This window comes from Primulina eburnea, chromosome 4, assembly GCF_022965805.1.
Source record: "Primulina eburnea isolate SZY01 chromosome 4, ASM2296580v1, whole genome shotgun sequence".
Lineage (NCBI taxonomy): Eukaryota > Viridiplantae > Streptophyta > Magnoliopsida > Lamiales > Gesneriaceae > Primulina > Primulina eburnea.
This window is the reverse complement of record NC_133104.1, coordinates 43,706,741-43,734,571: the sequence shown is the minus strand read 5'-3', so window position 1 is coordinate 43,734,571 and position 27,831 is coordinate 43,706,741. Positions and strand designations below refer to the sequence as shown.

Genomic DNA, 27,831 nt, shown 5'->3' with positions numbered 1-27,831 from the left:
ACTTTTTCATAGCTGACCTAAATAAAATATCCGTCTCACAAAATACGATCGATAAAATCGTCTCACACAAGTTTTTACTTTTATCTTGATTTGTATATTCAAAATTTTAAAACTCGACTATTTAAATATTTCGATATAGATAAAATAATAATTATAATTAAATCTCGAATTCAAAGACAAGTAGTCTCAAATCGAATAGCGTGGTACATATGGGGTTGGTCCCAAAGGCAAGGACGTTGTGTGGGTCAGACAGACACGACGTCGTCAGGCAATTCCATGTGGGCACATGGCGCTGCTCACTCATGCTTACACTACATTATTATTATTATTATTATTATTATTATTATTATTATCATCGTTACAGACATACATACACTCTCCCCCTCTTCCCACCTCCCTCTTATTAATCGCAGCTTCCCCATTTTTACTTCGAATCCTTGTGATATCATACATAAAAATATCAAGAAAGTATGTGATATAGATCTTGCCTGTGTTAGTGATTCTGGGATACCATCCATCCAAGAAGCATTGATAGAAAAACACGCACAGGGATCAAGAAATGGAGAAAGGAAGCGACGGGTTTGTGAGAGCAGATCAGATAGATTTGAAGAGTCTAGATGAGCAGTTGGAGAGGCATCTCAACAGGGCTTTGACTCTGGAGAAAAACAAGATGGATAATCAAGAGGAGTATTCCGGCTACGCAGCAGCAGCCGTCGCGCCCACCGCCGCGATTTCCGTGCCCAGGAGGCAGAGGCGTGAGTGGGAGATTGATCCTTCTAAGCTTGTTATTAAAGGTGTGATTGCACGTGGCACCTTCGGGACTGTTCATCGTGGCATTTACGACGGCCAAGATGTTGCCGGTCAGTCTCCTCTCTGTCATGCTATACTCTCATCCTTTTTTTTTTGCTCGGCGTTTCCTTTTATTGGTCTTTAACTTCTCGTTTCGTCAAAGTTTAGGGCTTTTTCCTATGATAATTATCATCACTGTCACCCTTTTTTGTCATTTTCTGGATTTTTTTCTTTTCTCATCCCCAAATTCTTTATTTTTCTTGGTCTATATTTAGCTTAAGAAATGATGTTGCTTTGCATATAGAGGCCTGTTTAGTTTACGCAAAGATTCTTCTACTTTCGCTGAAGAAAATTTAATAGATTAATTTCTTGCTCGTCATAGAAAACAAGAACTTGAAACATATAACAGTGAAGTGGAATTCATATTTAATGTGTTTAGGTGATTTTATTTGAGTTGGCCCCGACTGGACTCTCCTTAAAGGTCAAGTTTTTAGGGCCACAATAAGTTTGGTCGGTCTTATATTGATCGTGGTGTGGTCCATACCCAGAGCTCTAAATTCATGTTCCATACCTCTTTGTGGGGTAGTGGTAAATCGTAAAATATATGCCTTTTCATTTTTTATTTGCTTTTTTTGGTCTCGTCCATCATCCCCTTAATTAATTTTCCTTTCTAGTTTATTGGTGGTTGTGGTGTATGACCATGTGCAGTGGGACATCTTATCTGTGAAATTTTATCAGCTTAACCGCATACGACTCCTTAAGTAATAGTTGATATTCTAAAGACGATGAAGATCTTGTAATGGAGAAAGTTTTGGGATAGTTTAAGATGTAAAGTAGATGAAGTTATTCATTTACAATCATCTGATGCTGATAAGGAAAAAAATTCCAGGCTTCAAATGGAAGATGGGGATGAGGGTGGGTGATTGGTGTAATGAATGCATTCTTATGGAATCCGTGACTAATGGCACGGGGGTGGACTGAATTTAAAGGTGACTGCAATGCAATAACTGGGGTTGGTACATAATGAACTTTCATGTGATTCAACAAGATTTCAAGGTTTGACTTGTATACTCGACAAGGATAACTGAGAAACGTTGTTTAGCTATCACAAAATAGAGTAACATTATAATATTATCTAGATAAGAATAAAACAAACTTTAGTTTAACTCAGCTCTACCTGTTTAAGGATAGTGTCTTTTTGTCTGAATATTATTGGATTTATTGACGTTCAGCAAGAACTGTCACTATGAATTGTGCTTCAAAATTTGGAATTGGTCGAATATCAACTATTGAGTATAGGTTGCATAGTCTTTTATTTGAGGTGACTTATTTACTTTTGGGGCCAGGGCGAGATTCCTTTAAGTACATATAAATATGAGTTCCCTGCTCGATCTCCTCTAGGTCTGCCCCCTTTTTCAAGCTGTATTGATTGTTTTAATTAGATTATGAGATTCCAAGTTTCAATGTCAAAAAATTTATGGGATTTATTATTATTTTATTTGGGTTAATTCATTGTTGTTATCATGGCACTGTGAACTTGCAATTAAGAATAATCGCTTTGCCTGCCTTCAGACTACAGTATTTATCCAATATTCAAGATTTTGGAGCCTCTACCATTGCCACCTGTACTAATTTTCAAATACCTGTGATGCTACATTTCTTTGCACTTATTCTAGTCTCCTTTATCGGGGCAAGATAAACAGGGATGAATTGTTCGCTTTGGATCACATCGCCGCTTTTCTTTGGTCATCAACTTGAACATGTTCACTTGACTCACGTTAGATTAGATGTCTGTTTTTTCCCAGTCGTTTTGCTAACTTTGTGCTGAAATGTAATATACACAGTATTTACAGTTTTTTCACTGTCAAGATTTGTTTTTGTACTGATAGCCCCACCCATTTTTATCGTTGCGGTAGATAATTAAAGTTTGACATTTTGGTGGCTTGCTATGATCCTCAGTTAAAATGCTTGACTGGGGGGAAGAGGGCCACAGGACCGAAGCCGAAATAGCATCACTAAGGGCAGCTTTTACTCAAGAAGTTGCAGTATGGCATAAACTTGATCATCCGAATGTGACAAAGGTTGTAATCTATTTCTAGCATCTTGAGGTTAATGACATTTGGTTAGAGATGATTGGTCAGTTTTAGTTGGTCTTCTTTTCCAAGTTTGTAATCCTTTTCACGTCCTACTGATGTCGATGTTATGTTTGCTTAATTCATGTGCAGTTTATAGGTGCAACAATGGGATCTTCAGACCTTAACATTCAAACAGAAAATGGCCACATTGGCATGCCTTGTAATATATGTTGTGTTATTGTCGAATATCTTCCAGGAGGTGCCTTGAAATCATACCTCATAAAAAACCGGAGAAAAAAGCTAGCATTTAAAGTGGTCGTACAGATGGCACTCGATCTTGCTCGGGGGTACCTTGAATTCAAATTGTCCACTTTCACAATTATCAGTCTATGACTCTCTCTACTGGTTGTTTTTGAAGCAAGTTTATCAAGTTGACTTTATACAAGTATGAATGATTTTTCTTGTCGTTGTGTAGGTTAAGCTACCTTCACTCACAGAAGATTGTTCACAGAGATGTCAAGACAGAAAACATGCTGCTGGACAAGACGCGCACGATAAAAATAGCTGATTTTGGGGTAGCTCGTGTTGAAGCTTCAAATCCAAATGACATGACTGGGGAGACCGGGACCCTCGGCTACATGGCTCCTGAGGTGTGTTGTTTACCTTTATATGCGGCAATTCATTTTTTTAACCAACCTATAGCATAATTTACCAGCGGTGGTGGAGAGTGGGACCAGCAGGAACCATTTCCATTCCCTCTTACTATTTGAAGGAATGTATGTGTATGTTATTAAATTAAAAACGTAAAAAATTACTTGTTCTGCTTCTATTTCTATTAATCCTCAAAATTGGAAACATCTCTTACCCGGAATTAATAATTATATTATTCACGTACTTGGTGGTGTTCACGGATGACAGTTTAATTACGTTAATGCTGTGGCAATGGCATTGGTCTAAATCACCGATGTCCGCATAACCCTCATCCTTTGAGAAAAATGTTGCCACATTACTAACTTAGGCCTCGTGTCTACAAAACAAACTGCAGGTTCTGAATGGCAGCCCGTATAATAGAAAATGCGACGTCTATAGTTTTGGAATCTGCTTATGGGAGATATATTGCTGTGACATGCCATACCCTGATCTTAGTTTCTCTGAGGTGACTTCAGCAGTAGTTCGCCAGGTACTGTCTCCATTTAGTTATTATGTTTTCTAAAAGCTCCATCTAATATAATGTGTTCACAACATGCATTCTTTTCCCCTGACATTTTATCCTCAGAATTTGCGGCCAGAGATACCGAGATGTTGCCCAAGCTCCCTTGCTAATGTGATGAGACGGTGCTGGGATGCAAGCCCAGATAAGCGTCCCGAAATGGATGAAGTTGTTGCGATGATAGAGGCGATAGACACATCGCGAGGCGGAGGAATGATCCCCATCGATCAGCAACAAAGTTGTCTGTGTTTTAGGAAAACTCGTGGCCCTTGAAAATTTACCTTTGGGAGTATTGTAAAATTATCATATTTCTTGTATGACATAAAACTAAATTGGAGTGTTCATAATGTAGGCTGACAAGATTTGCTAGATATTTCTTGCATTCTAGAAAATTTGGGGAAGCTGATATTTTTTAATCACAACTGGCATGCGTGATGTGTTGCCTCGTTTATCTGCTGCATCTTTTGTTTATGCCACTCGATTATAACTATGTAATAAAAGCCTGACTCCCTAAAACTAACGGTGGAAGTGGATAAAGAATTAACAGAGGGACAGGATCATTCAAAACAACATCAATTTTTTGTAATTTGAGAAGAATGGTATTTTCGATTTATTACTAAATTTAGTTGCTCTAGGTATTTCAACTATTATAATATAGATAAATACAAAATCAGCCCGACCAGACGGACCCAAATGGAAGTGAGCGCTTGTATTAATGTCGGAAAAGGCATGATTGGTGTTGGAGGAGTCTTGAGATCATGGTGAAGGGCGAATCCTCCTGGCTTTTGGACAGCGAACTCAGCAGCCTCTGTCTGTGGTTGAAGGTCATGAAATCTCTTAGCTTGTGATATATAGTTTTGCATTCTGTGTTAGCCGTGTGAGTAGTCAACTGGCTTGACTGAGTACCTAAGCTACGCTGGTGCAAAAGCTGAAGAGATCCGTAGATTACGTATGTTTACAAGTTACTGAGATTTCACATGTTAGTTGGGCTCGTAACGTTGTTGCCTCTTTTGCTTCTCTTCTTCCCTCACAGCTTTTGTTTGGAAACACTTGAAAATCACTTAATTCTCTTTATCTGATATAATTACAAGGTTTTTGTCGATGTTATGCCGACATATTATGAATTATGATTAATCTATCACAAAGTATATTAGCATTGTGGCCATCTAAAAATCGAAATTTGAATCCGTAAATACATCATATAATTGAATATTTTTACAGATATGATGCATACATGGAGTATCTAAATAATTTTGAAAAATCATTTCCTTTGTATCATAGCCAATTGATCTTTTTACACTGGTACCAGATGTTGATCGATTGTGTGTGTGTGTGTGTGTATATATATATATATATATAAACCAAGATTTGAAAACATTAAGACAAGATCAAATTTACATAGCATAAATGCATGTATAGATAGATGTAGCCGTAAAGTGTATTAGACAGGGGCTGCTGAGTTAGTCCTCTGCAGTTGAATCTCCGGCTGGTTGGTGCTGCCGGTGCCATCATCGTCCCAGTCGGTGGTCCGATAGTAGGTTGCATAGAGTATCAGTTGAACGAGACCAGACAAACTTCCCAGACCATTCGGAATCTGCATGACAATTTAAATGGTAATTACAGCCAAATATTGCTATAGATGAAATATTAGAGAATGTATCAAGACAGACAGAAGTGATTACCATGACATAGGGATCAAACTTGATGAGAGCATATGAAAACCAAATCATGCCATTCAAAAAATTGGCAAGCGACAGATAAAATGGCATGAATTTCACGCTCTTGGTTTTAATTACCCGTTTCTGCAAAAATTCAAAAAAATCATTAAAACTAATCAAATCATATCTCTTTACTATAATCTATAGCCGGTGATAATGATTGCAACTATCTAATATCTTTTTAAACCGTATGACAGTCCAAATACCACGTACCATGACGGTCAAGGGAGATGTGTACATTATGATATTGAAAACTATACACAATATTCCGATGAGCATTGATCTTTGCTTGGTACCATGCAGAAACACCAACGTTATAAACACCACAACCACCATGAACACCAGTTCGATCAACAGAGCCAGAAGGATTTTTTTCTAAATTATAAATAAGAAGCAAACAAAACAATAAATTTAGGTATCCAACGAGATATAAAGAAAGCTAGATGGATAAATTAAAAGGTGAACATATATACGCGTTTGGGCCAATCAGAGTAGATGAAGAAGATGGTGACGTAGAAGATCTCGATGAAGAACCCGATGCCATTGATGGTGACTACCAAAAGGCTGTCTGGGTGAACGAAGGGCATCCCGTAGAAGACCCACATTGCGCAGTTCAGCACCGTCGCGATGTACGGGTCGGGTTTGAATGCTTGCACCGATTTCGCTTTCCATATCTTGAAAAACGTTGGACTGAAGAAATCATGGTACTAAACGTTATTTTACTTCATAGAAACTAATAATGCTACACATAAAAATACATATACTTTGTTCACTTACAGAGGGGATAGAAAGAGACCAAATGAGATCACATTTCCTGCAAATTCAACAAAAGAAATCATAAGATTTCATAGGCAATAAATAGATTAAAAGATATATGGTAGTAGCACACGCTGCGATTTACGTTTAACAAGAACACATTCACCTTATTTATTTATTTATTTATTTGAACGACGATCAAGTTTTCTATTTGATCCAATACTAGCTGCATGGCTAGTAAAATGAGATGACAAAGGATGAATGCTTCACACCAAAGGGTGATTAATTCTTGTATATATGATCCTTTTACGAAATAAATTAATGATTTGAAAATTTTATAGAATATCATAATGGTCATTATAAAATTTGATTGAGATCGATACGAACCGATAATCCCGACAATGGTCCTAGCTGTTTCTGCGTCCACCATCTTTGTGTCTCAAATTGCACGACCACGAAAGAGAATGCTGGATCGGAAGGGAAGAAGAAATATACATATAATAAGAATGTTGGAACGATCTGCAGTTACAAAAAATTCCAACAGCTGTTATTATATTTGCCTAAAATTGTTTTGTTATGGGTTGACCTGGGCAAAGGGATCTATATATAGAGTTTCAAATGGATATTTGATGGTTACGAGTTCATCTGTTTTCCTATAATTTTGGAGTCGATTTTTGACTGCAATAATACGATGAGGATTAATGATCTTTTATTGATAGACGTACATACGAGAATGCATGCATGCAATCCGATCTATCATTAATTCGAAAATTAATCGGCATTTTATTTATATTTATATATGTGTTATTACATCGTCTGTTTGTTTTTTTATTGATTTTTTTAATACGAAAACAGCATTACTCAATCTCGTTTAGTCTGAAACGTCCACTGTTGTTGTTTTTTTTTTTTTAAATATTTTTTGAATCAGACGCATATTAAATTGAAAAAGTTAAATTCTCTTTTATAATTATAATTAATTTAAATAAACGATAGCAATTAATTAAACTTTCAGTTCTTACATGTTTATGGGGGAACAATGCACAATTCTGTACAATTACTTGATGAACAACTAGTAAAATGTCAATGAATAATTTTACAATATATAAGTAAACAATTTGTTGGATTAAACGTGCATAAGTGAAAATAGTACTGATCATATGTGTGATTTCCTGAGAAATTCTTCTACATCAAGCTGCTGGCGTTATGGTTCTTGATCTGGTTAGCTAAGTAGGCTGTAAAAGTGTGATACCAGATTTTAACGGATAATACTGTTTACGCTGAGGATATAGCCAACAGTAGTTAAATGGTAAGACTGATATTTAAGGAATATGAGACAACACTATTAGATAGACTTACACATCTCCTGACTCATGAGCCTAACAGCTTGACTCATTAGTACCCAAGTAAGTGCATTTTGTGCTTCCACAAATATAAGAAATTAAAGTCGTGTCTTGACTAATAGCTGTATCTTTTGACCTAATGATAAACACTTGATCTGACACGATAATTTATATCATGTACTTGATAATCACTTAGATAAGATTTCATCGAGCTAGTTTCGAATGCAATAAATTTATAATTATGTATATATAACTCATGCCACAAATTAAATAATTAATTATACGTGTAATAGTAATTAATTAATGTGACGCGCATTTATTGTCAAATCACCCACTCATTTTAAAGATGGTCGAGTTATGATTAATCCATAGGAAATAGTTAGTGAGAATAAATTGAATTTGAAATAAATATAATAATTTTTTTATATATAATAATGTGCATATTAAATTATAGAGTTTTTTAAAAAAATTATTTAGATTTTTGATAAATTCGAGATATAATAGATTTATTTGAATAATGTAAAATTCTATTCAAAAGAATAAATTAGGGCAAAGGAAATTTATAAATAATCAAAGATATATGCTGAGATCCTTGGATGAAACATAGATTTTAAATTGCCACAAGAGATCAAGTACGTACATCGATAATTTAATAAAAAGCTCATTGTCAGAATTTTTGTTTTACAAAAGTTTTATCCGTAGTGTTGATGTTGGGTACAATAATTGTCCCTGCTTGGTAGAGCGATCGAACCTATGGTGCTTGAGCTGCTGTGCGGTTTAAAAGATTTGAGTTGCACCATTACTACTAGCTATAGCTTTTGGTAAAGCGGTAAGCGCTCGGTCCTACAATTGGTATCAGAGCCAAGGTCACGGGTTCGATTCCCATTGATTGCAAGGAGTGCATTTATTGGGAGGGAGATTGTTGGGTGCAATAATTGTCCCTGCTTGGTAGAGCGATCGAACCGTGGTGCTTGAGCTGCTGTGCGGTTTAAAAGATTTGAGTTGCACCATTACTACTAGCCAGTGTTTTTATAACCGGACCGTTAATCGAACCGATGAAGCCTTAAAAAATGGTTCAACCGGTTCCACCGGACGGTCGAACCGGATCAATAAAATTAATATTTTATTTATTTTATATAATAAATAAAATAGTAAAATATTGATTATTTATGTTTTTATAGCTTTTATTTAATTTTTAATATGAAAATTACAACAAATATCAAAATAAACATCACTTTTCAAATTCAAAAATCCAAATTACACATAACATGTAACCAAATAGTGATGACCAAGTTTAAGTGCCCAAGTAAACATCAAGATTAATTATAAAAAAAATAGCAAACATAAAGTTCCTTAAAAACCGTCGCTATTTAGCGACGGTTTAAACTAAACCGTCGCTAAATAGCGACGGTTATTCCTTAACCGTCGCCATATTTTTAAAATAACCGTCGCCGATTTCTGGGCAATTTTTTTTATAATTTCACAGACCCGGCCGGTTCCTGAAGACCGGCCGGTTTCCGGTTTTTCCGGTTGAACCGGGTTTTAACCGGTTTTTTCCGGTTAAACCTGTTTTCCGGGTTTTTATTTATGTCCGGACCGGTCTGGAGGCCGGTTCGCGGTTGAACCGGTCCAACCGGCCGGTCCGGTCCGGTTTTGAAAACATTGCTACTAGCTATAGCTTTTGGTAAAGCGGTAAGCGCTCGGTCCAACAGTTGATTATCTAATTTGATAAGTGTTTTTGATGCATTTCACTTCCACATACATTTTGTTCAAAGAGCTAACTTTCAATTATTCACTAGTATTAAAGTTGAGTATATATATTCTATCGACCTATCTTCTATTATATTAAAGTTGAGTATCATTTACTAAATAATTTGTAATCAAGAGTGAATCTTATGTGAGACGGGTCAATCCTACCCATATTCACAATAAAAAGTAATACTCTTAGGTAGTGTTTGGTTTGAGGGATAAGGTGGGTTTATTTTTTTTTACCCACCTTATCCCTTGTTTGGTACACATGATTATTTAACCAGGTAAATCCCTCATATGAATGATTAGGTTATATTAGGTGGGTTAAAATAATACCTCCTCACCCCCTAGGATTATTTATCCAACTCTTAATACCTCCTATTTTTTCAATTTTACCCTTCTCTTATATTCAAACTCACCACTACTTCTCGCCACCGATCGCCGCCGCCGCCGCCGTCGTCGGCAGAGCGCCGGCCGACCGCCGGCAGAGCGACGGACCGCCGACCGCCGGCAGAGTGCCGGCACCGGCCGATTTCTCCGGCCGACCGTTTCCGGCCTCCGCCCCGTCCGCCGTTTCCGGCCGACCATTTCCGCCGCCGCTGCCACTGTTGTCGTCGCCGCCGCCGTGAAGGGGAAGGGCAATTTTGTCTTTTCATCAAAAAATTCAAATTTATCCTACACTTAAAAATATTACCAAACATAATATTATTTTACACCATATATTACAATCCTACCACAATCATTTTCTTTATCATTTACATACTAATCATTAGTTTATCCTATCATTCCAACCAAACGTAGCCTTAGCATAAAAAGTAATACTTTTTCATGGATGACCCAAATAAGAGATCTGTCTCACAAATACGACCCGTGAGACCGTCTCACACAAGTTTTTGCCTGCAATCAATTTGGTGAAGTCTTATTTAATTTTACATAAATACTCTTAAATCTTCATTTTATTTTAAATTCCCCTCAAATTTATCTTCAATAATATCTCATATCTTATTCATGGTAGTTTATAAATCATATCTCAAATCAATGTGTTCAAATTGGTAGAGCATGTGTACTTATAACCTATTGGTCACATGTTCAATTATTTATCAACATCTTCTTGAGCGAGCTTATCACACAAGGGTTGCCTAAGGTTCAGTGGTTTAACCGAGTGACATGGTTTGTAAGATATTGCATTCAGTCCGATGGTTTATCAAATGCACATAGCTGCAGTATATTTCCCCTTCACAAAAAAATCATATGATTTCTTGAATTTTCATTTTTTTTAAATCCAAATTTTTGTAATTATTAATATTTTAACTAAAACAAGATTTTATACGCTAGTATATATAATTTTTGAGTTGAAACGGAAAATAAATAATATGATGCAACCAAAATAATATGACTTGCGTACGCATTATCATTATTAATATTTTATGTTGTTGTTTTTATTAAATTATTAATAATTTATGATGATGTTTTTATTAATATTATTGGTATAATTTGGTATTTACAATAAGTCAATACCATTGAACTCTAGACTGCGGCTCCATAACTAATTTATATTATCTGTATTTGATGGAATGTGACTATCCTATTATCTTGTCACGTCGTCAATTTATTAAGAAAGCAACTTAATCAAATAAATTCACTCTATTATTATTATTATTATTATTATTATTATTATTATTTCAATTGTCAATTACTCAAAGTTGAGGTAATTAGCTTTTTCTTTGGTCAAATCATTCTCCTTCAATAATGAAATACATTTCACAATTATTTTTAGAAAAACTACAATTTTGGTTATATATTTGTTTGTTTACGATTTTGATAATCTATATTAATTAAACATCTTACATAGTTTCACGTCTTAATGAAATTTGATAAATAAACATTTTTCTTCTACCCATGGATCTAAAACAGAAATTTAAAAGGAATATAGAACTTGTAGTTTAAAATTATCGGTCGATCGAGAAATCTCAATATAGAACATAGAGATTACAATAAACATCAGAAGCCACGATGCTAAAGCAAAAAAACAGAAAAGCAAACAATAAATAAAAATTCTGAATGAACACCAAAAATAAAAAAGGTAAAAGATAACCAAACTCGACTAAAAATCAAAATCAATCAACTTGCAATTCGAATCTCTCAAAGTCTAACCGTGTGAGGAAAATGACCAACACATGACAAAAATTTGTGTGAAACGGTCTTACGGGTCGACGGATCTCTTATTTGAGTTATCCATAAAAAGGTATTATTTTTCATGTTAAGAGTATTACTTTTTATTGTGAATATGAGTAGGGTTGACTCGTCTCACAGATTAGGATCCGTTAGACAGTCTCACATGAGACCCACTCCCAACACATATCCCAAGAGTATCGATATCGCCATACAAATCAAATATAAATAGAGGAACACACTATTTAGAATCCATTATCGTAATCAACTTGCTTTGTCTAACATGGCTCCAATTATATATCAATAATAGTAAAAGTTATAAATCATTTTGTTATCCATTTAAAACTTTTACACGACGTTTTATGTCGTGGTATATATGGTAAATTCCACATTCACCCCTATCAATTTCGCAAATATATTTTTTTGCAACTAAGGTTTTTCAATTTATTGTTAAAACAACAATTTATTGTGTAAAGTTGTGGTTTTAGTAAATTAAAATTTATTTTTAATGACGTTGAATAGGATGCTTAGACATTATTTGGATACAAGAAGAAAACGAATTAATTTGAATGTCATTGTCACTTCCTATAGACCAACCAAAGCTCCTTAGACTTCACATAACACCTCTTGTTACATTTTTCTCCTTCAAGAAATTGTTTCCACTCTACACCATCAACCAAAGAAGGAAAAAAATAATATAATAAAAGAAAACTTATCTATTTGTGAATAAATTAAGTGAATGAACCAACACCAAAGGTCTTAACATAGATATATACATGATATTTATTCCTTTCTTAGCTTCTACATATTGGAATTAATTCACTTCTCTGTTATTTTTGTTTTTCATTTGTCAGTTTTTTTGGCATATAAAAGTCGTGTTCTTGTCAAGAAATCTAAATCCTGAAAAGGGTTTTTTTTTCTTGAAAAAAAAACTAAGCTACTTGCTTGATTAAAATGCTATTTTTTATTATAATAAAGCCATGATCATGGAAATTGTATTATCCGTGACACTTTTATTCGTCGGGATAGCAGCTTTGGTCATCATTCATATTTGTGTGGTGGGGAGAGCTTTCAGAGGCGATTCCATCCCAGGAAGGGACATCGATTTCAGGCCCTAGTCGAGCGGTTCGGATTCCGAGCATGAGACAAGAGGATATAAAGGAGTTGCCATGTTTTGATTACAAGGTTGAACAGAATGGGAATAGAGAATGTTCTGTGTGTTTGGAAAATTTCAACAACGGGGAAACGTGCAAGATGCTGCCCAAGTGTAATCACAGCTTCCATTCTGAGTGTATTGATTCTTGGCTTTTGAAGACCGCAGCCTGCCCGATCTGTAGAGCATCCGTTGGATCATTACATTTTGAACAAGTTCACAATAGGAGCCATTCAGATGAAGTTGGAGTAGAGTTAGTCTAGCGTTGCCTCACTGCATAGTTTTCGTATTCGGGCGGCGGCACATCCCTTGTTATAGTGATTGACTATTTGCTGCATACGTTGCAAGCATTTTGTCAGTGCTTAAGAAATTATTTGAATGTCCCTGATGTAGCAGATAACTCAGGGACAACGTCTAGGTTGCATTTGGCACGATGAATTTGATTCGGAAAGAGAGATTTGATGAGTTGAATTAGAAGATTGAAATTTGAGGACCATTGTTTTGTGGAAGAAACCTTGGAATTCTGATAATTCAGAGGCAAATTGTGATGAAAGATGACATACCAACCGATGGTGGGAGAGAATTAAGAAAGAGCTGGATTTTGAGTTGTCGTATTTGTTCTTGCCAATCTTTAGTATTCATGGTTTCTTGGTCAAATTACAATGATCCCTAAATACAATAATTCATAAACAAGTGTAAATATGTCAAATATTACGTCTCTCGTTTGTTGACAATATTCTTTCATTTGGTTCAAAGAACAAATAAAATATATGTGACTTTAGATTATGACAAGTTTATTTTTATGGAAACAAACCAGTGACCCAAAAATAGTAGATTAGTACTGACGGGAAACATACAAGTTTAAAATCGTGGGAATCCATCTAAAGGAAATGATAAGAATAGGAATGTCGCATTCGCGATGTATTTTATAAAACTAGAGATGACAACATGCGATGCGTATGTATGTGTAAATTTTTGTTTCTAAAAATACAATTTTTGAAATTTAGCGTAACATTTATGGACCAAATCGATTACTACGTGACTCAAGTTTAATTAATTAATAATAACTAATAGAGTAGGTCTTTTGTGAGACGATCTCACGAATCTTTATCTGTGAGACGGATCAACCCTACTGATATTCACAATAAAGAGTAATAATTTTTTCATGAATGACCCAAGTAAGAGATTCGACCCATAAAAATGCCGTTTCACAAGCGTTTTTTTGTTTAACTAATAATATAGACAGATAAATGAAGCTGTGTTTAGACTAAAATGCTGGCGAGAAGATAATGAATGTGGGATCGATTAAGAAGATAAGCATGATAAAATACTTTATTAAAACTTTATTAAACGACAATGTTTTGTCACCATCAATCTTCAATCATGGATGGTTGGCTCTTTTTTTTCAAATTATGGTGGCGCTTGACTCTTATTTTCTTGATAATACTTTCTCCCCAAAAAAATAAATTTAATATTATTATTATCTTATTTTCAGTTTCCTCATCGCATTTCAATTTCAATTTCAATCACTCCAATCATCCTGCTCAACATGCAGTAGTAAAAATTTTGAAATTATTACATACACATTATTAAAACATGATAAATTTTTTAAAATTAATTCCGCTCGCAAGTTCATGTACGATAACTTTTCCACTCAAAGCATCTCTAGCTCCAGCTCGACTAATCTTCCATCCACACCAAGAGCCATGACACTTGCATCAGGGCACTACTTGACCATCCAATATGCCCTTTCTCGTTATTCTGAATACAGCACTCGAGTGTATGACTCCTCAAATATACTTTGAACATCATCATTTTAGATGGAATAAATATGCGTCATACATGATACATACGAAACCCTCCGGTTTATTTTATTTTTCTAAACCAGCGTAGCAAGAACAGCATCCGCTGAAAATTAACATCTGATAAGGTGTTATATATAGGACTTCAATTACGAATACAATCCAGTCTCCAAACATGCACAATAATCAATCAACCAAAAACATACACGAACACGACACAAGCCATCCACATAATATCTAATTTGCTAACAGAAAGGCTATAAGAAGATGCTTTCAATTTCAGAAATCATTAACAGTAATTGCTTCATTATAAATGTTCAGTAATCAGAATCACAGGCAAAAAGACATCAAGGAATAAAGACGGTCTATGCAGATGGAATCGCTGTTACCGGTTAGAGTTCAAAATCAAAACATTTTCAGTAGCAAAAAGGCCATGAAGATGGTATCCAACACATTCAATATAATAAAAGTTGTTAGGGCAAAGCATGACCAACATCAACAAATCAAGTAGAGTTGGCCTCATTCTTCTCAGCGATGCTTTCCACTTCCCTGCGAAGCTGCAATGAGAAATCATCACTGACATCATCATCATCCCAGTCATCTTCCCATTGTTGAGCCACTTCTTTGCCTTCCTCTTTCTCCTTCCACTCTACAACCACAATAACCATGAGGGGGCAAAAAATCCACAAAACTTGGCGCTACTAAAGATTTTGACTACTCATAATCAAATTTCGCTTTAATGACCTGCAAACAAATGAAAAACTCACAAGAAAAAAGAGAATTTTGCATTGCGTGTTCATCATTTGAGGAAGGGCGATAAACAAAATTGACCAAGTCGAGGAACAGATACAAACTAGGTTCTTCAGACTTAAATTTTCAGTCTTATACATCCTGAAGAAAGACATGCAACAAGAAGATCAAAACGAAGAACACATGCTAGTGATCATCAACTTGTGAAAGGCCCATACGGACCACCAGCTAGAGTGGAGTTTTACTCATTTAGAAGTCTAATGAGCACGGAGACCCACTCACCCAACCAACATGTTAAAATGACTACCGGATTATAGAACAGGGCAACCCATTATTTCAAAGTTGGAATAACTTTTAAAGACAGATGCACCAAGCAAATTGGAGATTGAGCGCTTGTAAGCGATCTCAAAGATTCAGACAATAATCTTCGAGATGCCAGAACACAAAATAAAGGATATTGCATCAACATTGCCAGTGTTTTCAATCCAGCAGAGTAGCATAATTCTCAGTTCCAAACATTTTACTAAAAACACTGACCTAAAAATCCACTACATATTTGATTTGATAAAACATAAGGCCTAATTCACCATCACAAAATTTAAAACATGCTAAAACTTAGAAAGCTTACCACGATCAATATCAAAATCCTCAAACTCGTCATCGTCTTCAAATAGATCCATCTCCACTTCTTCAGTTCCAGGATTTGGTGGTTCAGTCGCCATTCCTATATCATGAAACAAAAAACTCACCGCATTTAATTAGTTTCATACCACAACATAATACACAGAAAAATCAAAATTCTCCGGTGCAAAAACCTCCTAAAAAGTCTAGCTTGAACATAGAAATAAGTGCGAATACTCAATCAGAGATTCATATTACCAGTTACGTTAATTTAGAAGTACGTTAAGAATTATCAATTGATATTTCCCAAAGTTTGAAAAGAAAGTAAATTCACAAGGAACGGGTGAAGTTTTCATCTCGACGACGTCGTATGGAATGCACCTAGGAATAAAGAAACTGCAGTTTCATCCTACGATTAAGAAGTTGCACCAAGAAACTTGGTACAAACAGACATCTTAGACTTGGTGTCGATTACACGAATTTTTATTCGTGAGATGAGAACAGAAAATTATTTATTTAAAAGAAATCTTCCTTTTTAAAAATAGAAATTCTAGACGTACTAATATTTTAAAATTATTATTGAATCTTTTCAAAATGAAAAAGAGAAAAATTATTATTTAATCTCAATAATAATATTTTATAAACATACTTCATAAGAATTCTGCATTTTAATGCTGGGAAATCAACTAACATAAATATATGTGTGCAACATTTGTACAAAGAGTTTTTTTAATGGCTTTGATGAGACTGAGATTAAACTTTGCAAGTTGGTTGTAGCTTCAAATTCACATAATACGGTATCGTATATCATAAAATATCATATAATACATCTAAAACTATACATTTATTTGTCAAAATTCAACTGATTTATTCATTATAACCTAATACTATTATTTAAATTCAAATTTAACATTAGGGTTAGTTTAGTTAGATTGATGAGATTTGATAAATTATTGTATCGATAAATAATATCGTGATTATTAAAATATTTGAATATGGTTTAAAATAATATTGAATTAAGATTAATATATTTGGTTTAGTTGATTAAATTTGGAATAAAATAATAAAATTACATTTTTATAATTTTAATCTAAAAAAGATTAATTAGAATAAATAAATATGTGAATGATAATATTATAATTTTTTATTCATTATTTGATTAATGTGTAATAAATAATTAATTATATGTTTTATGTGCGATAAATAATCAATATACATAGATATACAATCTCATTCAAGCAATCAAACATAACCTAATAAACAAAAAAAATAAAAAATGAGCCAGCTCTAGCTAAAAAACTTGGGCCAAATTATCTTTTTCACTTCATCCGATCACAATGTCATATGATTCCCGAAGATAAATAAAAAGAAAAAACTTGTGTGAGACATTCTCACATGTCGTATTTTGTGAGACGGATCTTTTACTTTGGTCATCTATGAAAAAATAATATTTTTTATGCTAAGAATATTACTTTTTATTGTGAATATTATAAGAGACCTGCTCTGAATGAAAACAAAATCACCAACATAAAAATTATATATAAAGAACTTAAATAATTTCAAATGAAAAATCCCATTAAATTTTAGTTTTCCACGACCAGAAAAATGGCAACATGTAAATATGATCCAACATCACGTTAATATTATTCAAAATCACCGAAATAGGATGAAAAAATGTTGTTCCCAAAATCACTTACTACTCAAAATCCCATTAAAATATTCAACCCCAAAAGATGTAATTTTTGGTAGAGTAAAATTAATCATTGGGAATTAGGAGGACGGCTATTAGCTGATGAAACCCTCGATCCCCACTCAAGAAGCTCTTTGCTAGTATCATCTTTGTGAACAATCACTTCTATAAAGCACAAGCAATCTTTCTTCTCCAAAGTTGCGGTTTCAATTGCTTCAGTAAGCTCTTCCTCACAATACACCTATACACAACACAAAGTTCACCAAGTTATTTTTTCTAACAACAAAAATATGTTAAAAAATTCAGAATATAATATGATCAAAGACTCTGGAAACTATATCTCGTTATTCAAAGATATGAAAATTGGATGGACGGATAAGTTTGCAAACCTTGGTAGTCCAGCATTGGCCCTCGCCGTTGCAGATGGCGTCGACGAGTCCTGTGTAGTTCCAATTCTTGATCACATTGTAAGGGCCATCATGGATTTCAACTTCTATGGTGTACCCGCCATTGTTAATCAAGAAAATAATGGTCTTTTGCCCACATCGGATCATTGTTGAAACATCTTGTGCAGTCACCTGCCGAGAAACATCATTTTGTGTCACTAGTTAATGGCGTGCGCATCATGATTATTAGAGAGGAAAGGCTTTTAAGGTGCAGGGTTCCCTAAAATTAAAATCAAGGCTACCTAGTCGACTGATGTTGTGTAGTCGAGATGGCAATAACTGGTAGTTTCACTATGCATGTATAAACTTTGAAGGGCTTTTAGTTACCTGAAAACTTCCATCGCCGATGCAAGCAATCACCCTTTTCTTGGGAAGAGATTGTGCATAACCTAATGTAGCACCAACTGACCATCCAATCGATCCATACTGCATTTGGAACTCATACCTGCAACACCACCTTTTTTTGCCTCAAATTTGATACGATACAAATGGCACAAAATGATCATCAAAGCACACAAATCTCCTCTTACCCACATCCATCGGGCAACTTCAGCTTCTGGCAATTAAACCAAGAATCCCCTGTTTCAGCAATCACCGCGGTTTCCCCAGACAACATCTTTTGGATATGTTGGAAAAGCACATTGACTCTCAGTGGCCCGTTAGGCTCATTCTTGACAGGCAACCCATCAGGCACATAAATCCGCTTGTAATTCTCATACGCAGTAGTGTTTTTCTCGATTTTCTTGGCAAGCTCACGTAGGAAATCTTTCATCAAGACACAGCCAAATGAAGGACCGTGAGCAACAATGACACGATCAGGTTGCACGATAATTGCCTTTTCCCTTTTCAGCAAGAGGGAGTATCCCACCGAACTATAGTCGTTAAAGATCGGGCCCACGAATATATAAGCATCAGCAGATTCCACGATCTCACCACAGAATGCCGTCCCTACTGCACCCCAGTATGTGCCGATGAAGTGAGGATGCTGCTCAGGGACAAGTCCTTTTGCTGACGGCATTACCGCCATTGCATAACCACAGGCATTTACAAGCTCCACAAATTCAGAGCAAGCCTTAGCAACTCGTAATTTTGGCCCGCCAATTATCACCGGCTTCACTGCCTTGTTTAGAAAGGCCGCTGCTGCATCTACTGCCGCCTCGAGTCCCCTTTTATTGCTCAATCTGTTTCACCATCGAGTAATTTCATCAAACACTTGCGCCGAGAAGGCATCAGGATAGGAAAAAAAAGTGTATCAAATGCATATACCTAGGAGAGAGTGAAAACGGGATCGGATCTCTGGCAAAGGTTGGGTGAGAAATTCCTGGCAAATTGCAACTGATGCTTATATAGACAGGCTTGCTCTCTTTCAAAGCAGTGGAAATGGCTGTATCAATTTGCTCATGAGCATCGTCCAAGTTGTTCACAACAGCCTATAAGTTTAAATATGTACATTGATCAAGTTTGAATGGTTAAGCAAAAGTAGATCAAATATGGAATTAAAATCAAACATTATTCCTACAAAGTGATGACATATAAAAATTATAAATTAAATTTGAGAATTCTTAAGGTTGCATGAAGACTCCGAAACAAAATTTTAATCCAGGATTTTACATGTTCGGTTCCCGTATTTACCTGGTAACACGTGACGGTCTGGAAACATCTCAGTTCCTGGCTGAAATCCGGCAACCCAATCGTATGGTGCAGAATCCTGTTCGTCCCGTAATCATTCGTGTTCGGCCCTCCCACAATACATATCACCGGAAGATTCTCACTGTACGCGCCGGCGATCGCGTTTATCACGCTCAGCCCACCTACAGTGAACGTCACCACGCAGGCCCCGACGCCCCGTTCCCTAGCGTAGCCATCCGCCGCATAACCAGCGTTGAGCTCGTTGCAGCAGCCGACGTTTGTAAGCCCCGGCTCGGCTATCAGGTGATCGAGGAGAGTAAGGTTGAAATCCCCAGGGACAGAAAAGACATCCTCCACCCCGATCTCCACCAGACGCCGCGCCACGTGGCTTCCGAGGGTGACGTCAGGGATGGCGGAATGATGTTTACGAGTGTTGTGGACTGCTGAGACTGCGCCATTACCGGCGGGACATCCAATGTTGGTGTTATTAGGCTTGCATGCGTCGAGCGAGCCTAGAATATGATCCATGAACCGTAAACAATATGACAGTAAAAAACTCAAAGGCAGTTAAAAAATCGGCTGCGAAAAGTGAGTAGATGAATGGGTAAAAGGGGCGATGTTTATATTACACTGCATGATTAGCACGTGGCTTTTGCTTAGTTAATTTCGGAAATACGAGGTTTTTTTTTCTTGGGGAAGAGGTTTTCCCATTTTTAGTCTTCCAAAAAGTTTTGGTATACTCGATGGATAACTACTTGATTGATCCATGTGTTACATTTTCATTTTCGGTAAATTATATTTTTATTATATTAATTTGTTGAAACGATATTACTGGTTGTGCTTCAAATTTACGAAGTCGATTACATCCAAGGTTCTAAATTAAAAGGCGTGAAGCGCCTCGAAGCGCGGATGTCGAGCTCCAAGCTTTTCAAGCTTAAGCGAGATTAGCACAGGCTTAAGCGTGAAAAAGCGTTTTTTATATTCAGTGTAATTGTAATTATCTCAAACCAATAATTAGATAAAATAATACATAAATATGATAAATTTTATGTCTGATGCATTAATTCTCATATTTATAAAATCATAAAATATCAAAATTACAATCTTAATTTGTTTTTGCAACTAAAACACATTAAAAATGTTAAATATTTGTCAAATCATTATCAGACATGCTTAATCATAATTAAAATTAAAAAATAAACATCTAAATTATAAACCTAATTTATTATTTTAAAATAAAAAAACATACCTTCAAAATAAAAAAATTAATAGATGCGATCATTTGTAGTTAAGCACGCTTAATCAAACACCTTAATTATGCTTAATTCGGTCAAACTACAGTTTGACCGCTTTTTTCCGCTTTCTCCGAAACGGGGCGTTTTCGCCAAGCTTCAAGCTTAAGCGAGCTTAAGCGGAGCTTAAGCGAGCTTTTTAGAACACTGATTACATCACATCACAATTTTGAGTGGTCTTATATGAGACTGTCTCACGAATCATAATCTGTGAGACGAGTCAATCATACTCATATTCACAATAAAAAGTAATACTCTTAGCATAAAAAGTAATATTTTTGCATGGATGACCCAAATAAGAGATATGTCTCACAAATACGACCCGTGAGACCGTCTCACACAAGTTTTTGCCCACAATCTTATATTCTTTTTAATAATTTAGGTTTAAGTTTGAGTGTGTCTCATGTGAGACGGTCTCACGGATCTTAATCTGTGAGACGAGTCAACCCTATCCATATTCACAATAAAAAGTAATACTCTGAGCTTAAAAAGTAATACTTTTTCATGGATGACCCAAATAAGAGATATGTCTCACAAATACAATACGTGAGACCGTCTGACAAGTTTTTGCCTTTAAGTTTTGATATAGAAATATAGACAAAAACTTGTGTGAGACAGTCTCACGGATCGTATTTGTGAGACGGTTCTCTTATTTGGCCCATCTATTAAAAATATTATTTTGGCAAAAACTTGTGTGAGACGGTCTCACGGGTCGTATTCATGAGACGGTTCTCTTATTTGGGTTATCCATGAAAAAGTATTAATTTTTATGCTAAGAGTATTATTTTTTATTGTGAATATGGATAAGGTTGACCCGTCTCACAGATTAAAATCCGTGAGACGGTCTCACATGAAACTTATTCTATTATTTTTATGCTAAGAGTATTACTTTTTATTGTGAATATGGGTAAGGTTGATATGTCTCACATATTAAGATCCGTGAGACGGTTTCACATAAGACTCACTCAAAAATATATATGATTGGAAACAGGATTTTTAAAATAACATAATATATAAAATTTTATATTATTTTTTGTTAAGTTTAGATTGATCGAATTCAAATATATGGAGTTTAGGTTTACTCAAGAAGCAAGATACGTAAAGTTCAAATTCATTACCTTATTGCTTCATTGTTAAAAAAACTATAATGGAAACATATGTATGTCAAATACATCCAAATATATACAATCATAAAAAATGACTCCTTCTCTCGTAGTGGTGAAAATTTTATTTGAATCTGACGGTGAATCCAATAACATAACCGAATGGAGGAAGTCGTTAATGAGATTTTTTACACGATTAATTAAATAGAGAATCGAGTATGATTATTTTCGGATATGCAGATGGAGGCGAGTCTTAAATTTTTTTACTCATATCTAACCTGAATATCCAATTAAATTTATGTGTGTGTGAGAGAGAGAGATTTTCGGATATCATATTAATTATAATATGCATATGATGAATGATACTAGTTCGATGGAATGAAAAAAGTTATCGGTCTAAAATTGATGTTATTTTTGTAGGAAAATTATGTTAAATAAATTGTTTCTAATATTTTGTTATTTATTTTATAAAGTTTAATTTGATAATTTTAATATTTAACTTTTTTTTTATTATTCTCAACAAGTTTGTAAATATCCATAATTTACTCAAAATAATTCAAGCGTGAGAAATTACAATTACATGTGATAATATGTTATTTAAATCGTACGGAGACAGAGACGAAGACGAAATTTGAATAATTAATAAAATGAAAATAAACATGAATATAAATCTGGAGATTTTAAAATCTTTATTCTCTTGTCTAGATTCTACTAAAACAAATTCATTACTCCTAATTATGGATTTGTAGCTGTAGTCGGGGTTGGAGGGAAGGTTCGATCCTGGGTTTGGGGGCAGTGTCCATACCCAAGATCAAGGGTGTAGATTCATATCATGGGGAATACAAAAATTTAAAAAAAATAAAAAAATTGGACCAGAAAAAATTCTGATCCTTGGATATACCCCTACAGCCACTGCCTGTAGGGGTAGGGTGAAATAATCCGGGTTGGAGGGACAGAGGGTTTCAAATGTGGCCCCACTTATCATTTCTTTTGCGGCCAGGGTTAGAAACCCTATCTCCTGAGAGCTTGTGTTGGGAACCCTATTTTATTGTTATATTTTGATAAATATAATAATTTTTTATATTATCTAAATAAATAAACCTAAAGTTTTGTGTATATCTTTTCATTTAGAGCAAAGACAAAACTCCATATTGTATCCAACTGTAGATATTTATTAATATAAATGAATTTCATTGATTTTTCAGTCCCCGCACGGTGAAGGATGGATTATTTCATCCTATCCCTGCAGGCTACATCCAAGGGCCAGAATTTTTTCTGGCCCAATTTTATTTTTTTTTAATTTTTTTTTGCCCCATGAGATGGAATCTCAACCACTCATATGGGGTGTGGACACTGCCCCCACACCCATAATCGAACTAACCGTGAAGGATGGTGCAAGGAGAAAATTGTAGACTTCAACCTATCCCATACTGCCACGTACACACAGCCGTTACTTTCTTCCAGCCCAACTTTCCAATCTATACGCAATAATTACTCAAATCCAGAAAATACGCAAATAGATTGATACAGAAAGTACAGCAAAACCCTTCTCAATTTCTCCCTATATATATATATATATATATATATATATATATATATATATACACATTTACACGAACAACTGTATCTCTCTGTGTGTGTGCTATCGAGCAATGGAGGCTGGTGGGTTTTCGCGCCAAGGCGTGGAGCCAATTGAAGAAGCATCGGATGCTCTGTTCCAGAAGCGTCGCTGCTGTTTTTTCTTCGAAATGAACTCCTCCCCATCCCCCGCCGTCGGCCTGGCGTGGTGGCAGAAGATACGGGCATCCCAGATCCCGGCAGGAGGTTCGCTTTGGTCCCGTGGAGTGAGCTTGGTGATGAAGATCCGAGAGTTGTCGGAGATCGTAGCCGGTCCGAGGTGGAAGACTTTCATACGCCGGTTCAACCGGGATAGACATAGAAGCGGGAGCGGGAAGCACTTGAACGTACAGTACGACGCTTTGAGTTACGCCATGAATTTCGACGAGGGACCGGGGCAGAACGGTCGTTTGGATGACGAAGGAGAGGATGGGTACTTCTCCCGGAACTTCTCTTCTAGGTATGCCAAGGGTTCCATGTATTTCGGCAAGGAAGGGGTTTAAGTTACGCCGGAAGTGTTATCTTGAACTATTCCGATCACAGCTCAGCAGATATAGCAAGTCTATCTCGTTTTATTTCTCAAACTTTGATTTTTATTTTGTATATATAATATATACTATTTTGAGTGGAAAGTTAATATTTTCCGTTGTTATCCGATTATTTTAAATCATCATTAAAACAAGTGCTATATTCTTTGACCTACTATTTTTCTTTGAAAGATATAAATTTTTAAGTGAGTTTTAAATATAATATATTGTTTTATACAGAAAAGTATATATATTTTCTTTTTAATAATCATTTGAATATAAATACTAATGGATTTCGTTATCATAATTTAGAGATTCGGTATATTCTATAATCATTATGCGGCATATTATGTCGTATTAATTCATGCAGCATTTGAAATAATAATTCTCCGAGTGCTTGTTTTGAATGTTAGATATAGTGGAGGGGTTAATTTGCTATTGACTGTGCCTGAGTTAAATTTTTCAATCGAGACTCTGGATGTAATATGTATTTTGTCTGTTTTGGCTAGTGTCAATGTCAAGTGACGTCACAATGTTTTAAATATATAAATGACAAAATAATAACAAACTCAAGTAGAGCTTAGTTATATCTATTTTAATCAAATAATAATATAAAATACATATTTAGAACATGATTTAAATGGTGAAGATAAAATCTTAAAACCAACAAACTTTTAATTTAAGGTTGTAATTGATATATATATATATATATATATATATATATATATATATATATATATATATTTAATGTCAAGTGACGTCACAATGTTTTAAATATATAAATGACAAAATAATAACAAACTCAAGTAGAGCTTAGTTATATCTATTTTAATCAAATAATAATATAAAATACATATTTAGAACATGATTTAAATGGTGAAGATAAAATCTTAAAACCAACAAACTTTTAATTTAAGGTTGTAATTGATATATATATATATATATATATATATATATATATATATATATATATATATATATATATATATGACAAGGGAAGGAGTGTTATTTACTTGAACAGTGAACACCCTCAAAATATAAGAAATAATTAAAAATTAAATGTTCATTGATTTATTATAATTATTTTCTTTTCTGTTTAGGGAAGTTGGAGGATGCAAGTTACTCTTCTTTGTGAAAATAGAATTCCAATAAAAAAAAAAAGAAATTAACACTCACAGTTGAAAAAAATGAATTATTTCTTAAATATTATCCATACAAAATGCAATTTCAATAAAATTATGGCCAAATTCCTTTATAGAATTAACCAGATTAAATCAGCAACTTACTTCATACTTGGCCTCATTTCTGCTGAAGAACTGATGCATTCCAAAGCCACCTGCAGCAAACTCACCATCCTCTCCGCATTTGAACTTTCCGAAACCAACGATTTTTTGAACCTCGACTATCCATTCTTCTTGAATAGCAGAATCAACCCATGCAGCTAGATCATACCCGTTGTCTGGAACAAATTCCCCTGTAAATAACTCGAGGAGGATAACTCCAAAGCCGTACTTATTGGCCTTAAAGACGTTGTTTCTTTCATCTGCGATGGGGGAATCCTTGTCTTGAGATCTCTCTACTAGGGCTAGGTAAGAATCATCTTGATTGTTGAATGCTGCCAAGCCGTACTCGCTTATTCTTTGTTGGGTAGGATGTTGGAGGATTTTAGATTTCCATGAGGGATTCCAAGTTTCCAACAGTTGTAGTTTTTCATGCATGGAAGCTAAACCATCCGCAATTTTTTAGCTCCAATGTGCAGTCTGCTTTCCCAGTGGAACGGTCGCACCTTCTCGTGTCCTGCAACTTGTGACCCTAACATTTCTAAGACACAAGAAGAAATGTCATGGAAGATTCGAATTGCGCATTTTGTAGGATGGTTTTTCAGCATAGGTTTCACTAGCAATTATATAACTATAGTGATGCGAATAGGAAGTAAAAAACTACCATGAAGAGGTTTCAACAGGCTGGAGTTTTTCTTGTCTTGAGCAGTAAAACGCAATGACAGGCAATAAATTTGGATGCTTCACTTGATCTTTTGCCTCTATTCTCTTCGTGAACTCATCCTTTGAAACATCCCAGCCCTTGATCCTTTTCGCTGCAAGAATCACTCCTTAACTTATTTTAACTTTATACAGACTTCCATTTTTGCCTCTTCCTATCAAGTCGGCCGGAGAACGTAACAAATCCTCGAATTTCAGCCCTTCAGAAATCGGACTGCATAGTACGGTTAGGGAAGAATCCTTCCCGCTTTCAACAGATGTTATAGAAAAACTCGGACCGATTTCCACCACCGATGCTTTTAGACTCACTCGACGGGCTTCTGACCATGCCTGTCTGGGAATCCTTTGTGGAGACATCATTTTTCGGTTTACTATTACATTTCATGATCAATTTGAAACCAATTGGGCAAACAATGAGCAATCCAATTACAGCATATTCCTGAGTACATCAGATAATCTGGCAAGTTTCTCCCTTTATTCTTTTTATAGGCGCAAGTATTAGACTTAGGCTTTCCACATAATCCTGGATTCCCTAAAAGCTTGTCTCATTGAAACATCCCTGGACATCAGGAATCTCGCCGCTGAGATTATTGTAAGAGAAATTGAAATCTCGAATCTTGGAGCAATCAAACCGAGGTCCCTTAACAAGTTACTCCTTTCCATTTATTTGCACAAGGGTCCGAGCTCAAATTCCAACCAAAGTTACGCTCTCTATGAATGTTTTGGGTAGAGTGTTTTTGCATGAATTGCACCATTGCTTCCCTTACTTCTGTTGTTTCCGCAGAAGCCATTGACGAACTGCCATACCCGAGGTCGATCCATGATCTTCTTCTTAAAATATCATGCAAGTTTTTCTTGATTTTGCTATCAAAGCCTATTTTAAAAGATTTTGGACCAAATTTGCGAAGTTTTTGAAGCATGTGCTGAATATCGAAGTAGATATCTTGTCCCAAGTTAGAAATTTCATCCCATATAAACAACAAGTCATTGGCAAAACTAAAATTTAGGGGGGTGGAAAATTTATTGACTTTTAATGACTTTTGTAGATTTTAAAAATCTAGAGGTATTCAATCAAAACTTTTGCATACTCTATAGAAGTCTTGTGGTATTCAAAATAGACTTTCATGGAGTTTTAAAAAGTCAAGTGGTATTCAACATTGACTTTTATAAACTCTGTAAAAGTCTACAGGTATTCAAATTTTCCATGGACTTTTAATAACTCCATGGAATTCATTGACATACAAACATTAAAGCCTAAGGTACAACTACAAATTGTAAAAAATTGTATTTGGTTCACCCCAAAGATTTGAATGGATTTTTAAAACTTTTAACTCTCTCTCTGTCGCTTCACATCACATATCTTTATAAAGAGAAAATTACATTTTTAATTAT

General features: G+C 35.1%; 5 protein-coding genes and 1 pseudogene across 7 annotated transcripts; 2 read left to right on the top strand and 4 right to left on the bottom strand.

Moving 5' to 3' along the window:
• The first annotated feature begins 355 nt into the window (after positions 1 to 355).
• Positions 356 to 4,525, top strand: LOC140829350 (serine/threonine-protein kinase 52). The gene is made up of 6 exons (XM_073192469.1): positions 356 to 860; positions 2,749 to 2,870; positions 3,015 to 3,211; positions 3,340 to 3,514; positions 3,910 to 4,044; positions 4,141 to 4,525. Exons 1-6 carry the CDS (start codon positions 560 to 562, stop codon positions 4,345 to 4,347), a joined length of 1,137 nt encoding a protein of 378 aa, XP_073048570.1. The 5' UTR covers positions 356 to 559; the 3' UTR covers positions 4,348 to 4,525.
• Positions 4,526 to 5,259: 734 nt separating this feature from the next.
• LOC140829974 (bidirectional sugar transporter SWEET5) lies at positions 5,260 to 7,126 on the bottom strand. Its single transcript, XM_073193255.1, has 6 exons — positions 6,936 to 7,126; positions 6,570 to 6,606; positions 6,266 to 6,482; positions 6,006 to 6,167; positions 5,757 to 5,876; positions 5,260 to 5,668 (listed from the first exon to the last, which is right to left on the bottom strand). Exons 1-6 carry the CDS (start codon positions 6,976 to 6,978, stop codon positions 5,516 to 5,518), a joined length of 732 nt encoding a protein of 243 aa, XP_073049356.1. The 5' UTR covers positions 6,979 to 7,126; the 3' UTR covers positions 5,260 to 5,515.
• A 7,915-nt stretch (positions 7,127 to 15,041) lies between these two features.
• Positions 15,042 to 16,530, bottom strand: LOC140829973 (protein DELETION OF SUV3 SUPPRESSOR 1(I)-like). 2 transcript variants are annotated; one of them, XM_073193254.1, is made up of 3 exons: positions 16,394 to 16,530; positions 16,143 to 16,238; positions 15,042 to 15,413 (listed from the first exon to the last, which is right to left on the bottom strand). In XM_073193254.1, the coding sequence occupies exons 2-3, from the start codon at positions 16,234 to 16,236 to the stop codon at positions 15,268 to 15,270; spliced, it is 240 nt and encodes a 79-aa protein (XP_073049355.1). In that variant the 5' UTR covers positions 16,237 to 16,238; positions 16,394 to 16,530; the 3' UTR covers positions 15,042 to 15,267. The 2 variants fall into 2 exon arrangements, with proteins under 2 accessions (XP_073049355.1, XP_073049354.1); XM_073193253.1 differs by lacking the exon at positions 16,394 to 16,530 and adding an exon at positions 16,330 to 16,369.
• A 1,164-nt stretch (positions 16,531 to 17,694) lies between these two features.
• On the bottom strand, positions 17,695 to 20,469 carry LOC140829349 (pyruvate decarboxylase 2-like). 2 transcript variants are annotated; one of them, XM_073192466.1, is made up of 6 exons: positions 19,904 to 20,469; positions 19,538 to 19,701; positions 18,802 to 19,452; positions 18,599 to 18,728; positions 18,215 to 18,403; positions 17,695 to 18,066 (listed from the first exon to the last, which is right to left on the bottom strand). In XM_073192466.1, exons 1-6 carry the CDS (start codon positions 20,426 to 20,428, stop codon positions 17,896 to 17,898), a joined length of 1,830 nt encoding a protein of 609 aa, XP_073048567.1. In that variant the 5' UTR covers positions 20,429 to 20,469; the 3' UTR covers positions 17,695 to 17,895. The 2 variants fall into 2 exon arrangements, with proteins under 2 accessions (XP_073048567.1, XP_073048568.1); XM_073192467.1 differs by having other exon boundaries at positions 17,696 to 18,066; positions 18,599 to 18,716.
• Positions 20,470 to 23,947: 3,478 nt separating this feature from the next.
• Positions 23,948 to 24,415, top strand: LOC140830335 (uncharacterized). The gene has a single exon (XM_073193608.1). It carries the CDS (start codon positions 23,948 to 23,950, stop codon positions 24,413 to 24,415), a length of 468 nt encoding a protein of 155 aa, XP_073049709.1.
• A 1,964-nt stretch (positions 24,416 to 26,379) lies between these two features.
• On the bottom strand, positions 26,380 to 27,230 carry LOC140830334 (probable inactive receptor kinase At5g16590; annotated as a pseudogene).
• Between the last annotated feature and the right edge of the window lie 601 nt (positions 27,231 to 27,831).

What these genes read in the sequence shown, in the direction of transcription:
- LOC140829350 (XM_073192469.1), top strand. Translation starts at nt 560, where the DNA reads ATGGAGAAAGGAAGCGACGGGTTTGTGAGAGCAGATCAGATAGATTTG. An exon ending in TCGGCTACATGGCTCCTGAG is followed by an intron (nt 3,515 to 3,909) that starts GTGTGTTGTTTA and finishes AACAAACTGCAG; the next exon opens with GTTCTGAATGGCAGCCCGTA. An exon ending in CTTCAGCAGTAGTTCGCCAG is followed by an intron (nt 4,045 to 4,140) that starts GTACTGTCTCCA and finishes TTTTATCCTCAG; the next exon opens with AATTTGCGGCCAGAGATACC.
- LOC140829974 (XM_073193255.1), bottom strand. Translation starts at nt 6,978, where the DNA reads ATGGTGGACGCAGAAACAGCTAGGACCATTGTCGGGATTATCG. An exon ending in GACCATTGTCGGGATTATCG is followed by an intron (nt 6,607 to 6,935) that starts GTTCGTATCGAT and finishes TTGAATTTGCAG; the next exon opens with GAAATGTGATCTCATTTGGT. An exon ending in ACTCTGATTGGCCCAAACGC is followed by an intron (nt 6,168 to 6,265) that starts GTATATATGTTC and finishes TTTATAATTTAG; the next exon opens with AAAAAAATCCTTCTGGCTCT.
- LOC140829973 (XM_073193253.1), bottom strand. Translation starts at nt 16,354, where the DNA reads ATGTTCAAGCTAGACTTTTTAGGAG. An exon ending in CAAGCTAGACTTTTTAGGAG is followed by an intron (nt 16,239 to 16,329) that starts GTTTTTGCACCG and finishes TTCATGATATAG; the next exon opens with GAATGGCGACTGAACCACCA. An exon ending in GGATTTTGATATTGATCGTG is followed by an intron (nt 15,414 to 16,142) that starts GTAAGCTTTCTA and finishes TTGTGGTTGTAG; the next exon opens with AGTGGAAGGAGAAAGAGGAA.
- LOC140829349 (XM_073192466.1), bottom strand. Translation starts at nt 20,428, where the DNA reads ATGGATCATATTCTAGGCTCGCTCGACGCATGCAAGCCTAATAACACC. An exon ending in AAGTTGCCCGATGGATGTGG is followed by an intron (nt 18,729 to 18,801) that starts GTAAGAGGAGAT and finishes AGGCAAAAAAAG; the next exon opens with GTGGTGTTGCAGGTATGAGT. An exon ending in GCCAATGCTGGACTACCAAG is followed by an intron (nt 18,067 to 18,214) that starts GTTTGCAAACTT and finishes TGTTGTGTATAG; the next exon opens with GTGTATTGTGAGGAAGAGCT.
- LOC140830335 (XM_073193608.1), top strand. Translation starts at nt 23,948, where the DNA reads ATGGAGGCTGGTGGGTTTTCGCGCCAAGGCGTGGAGCCAATTGAAGAA.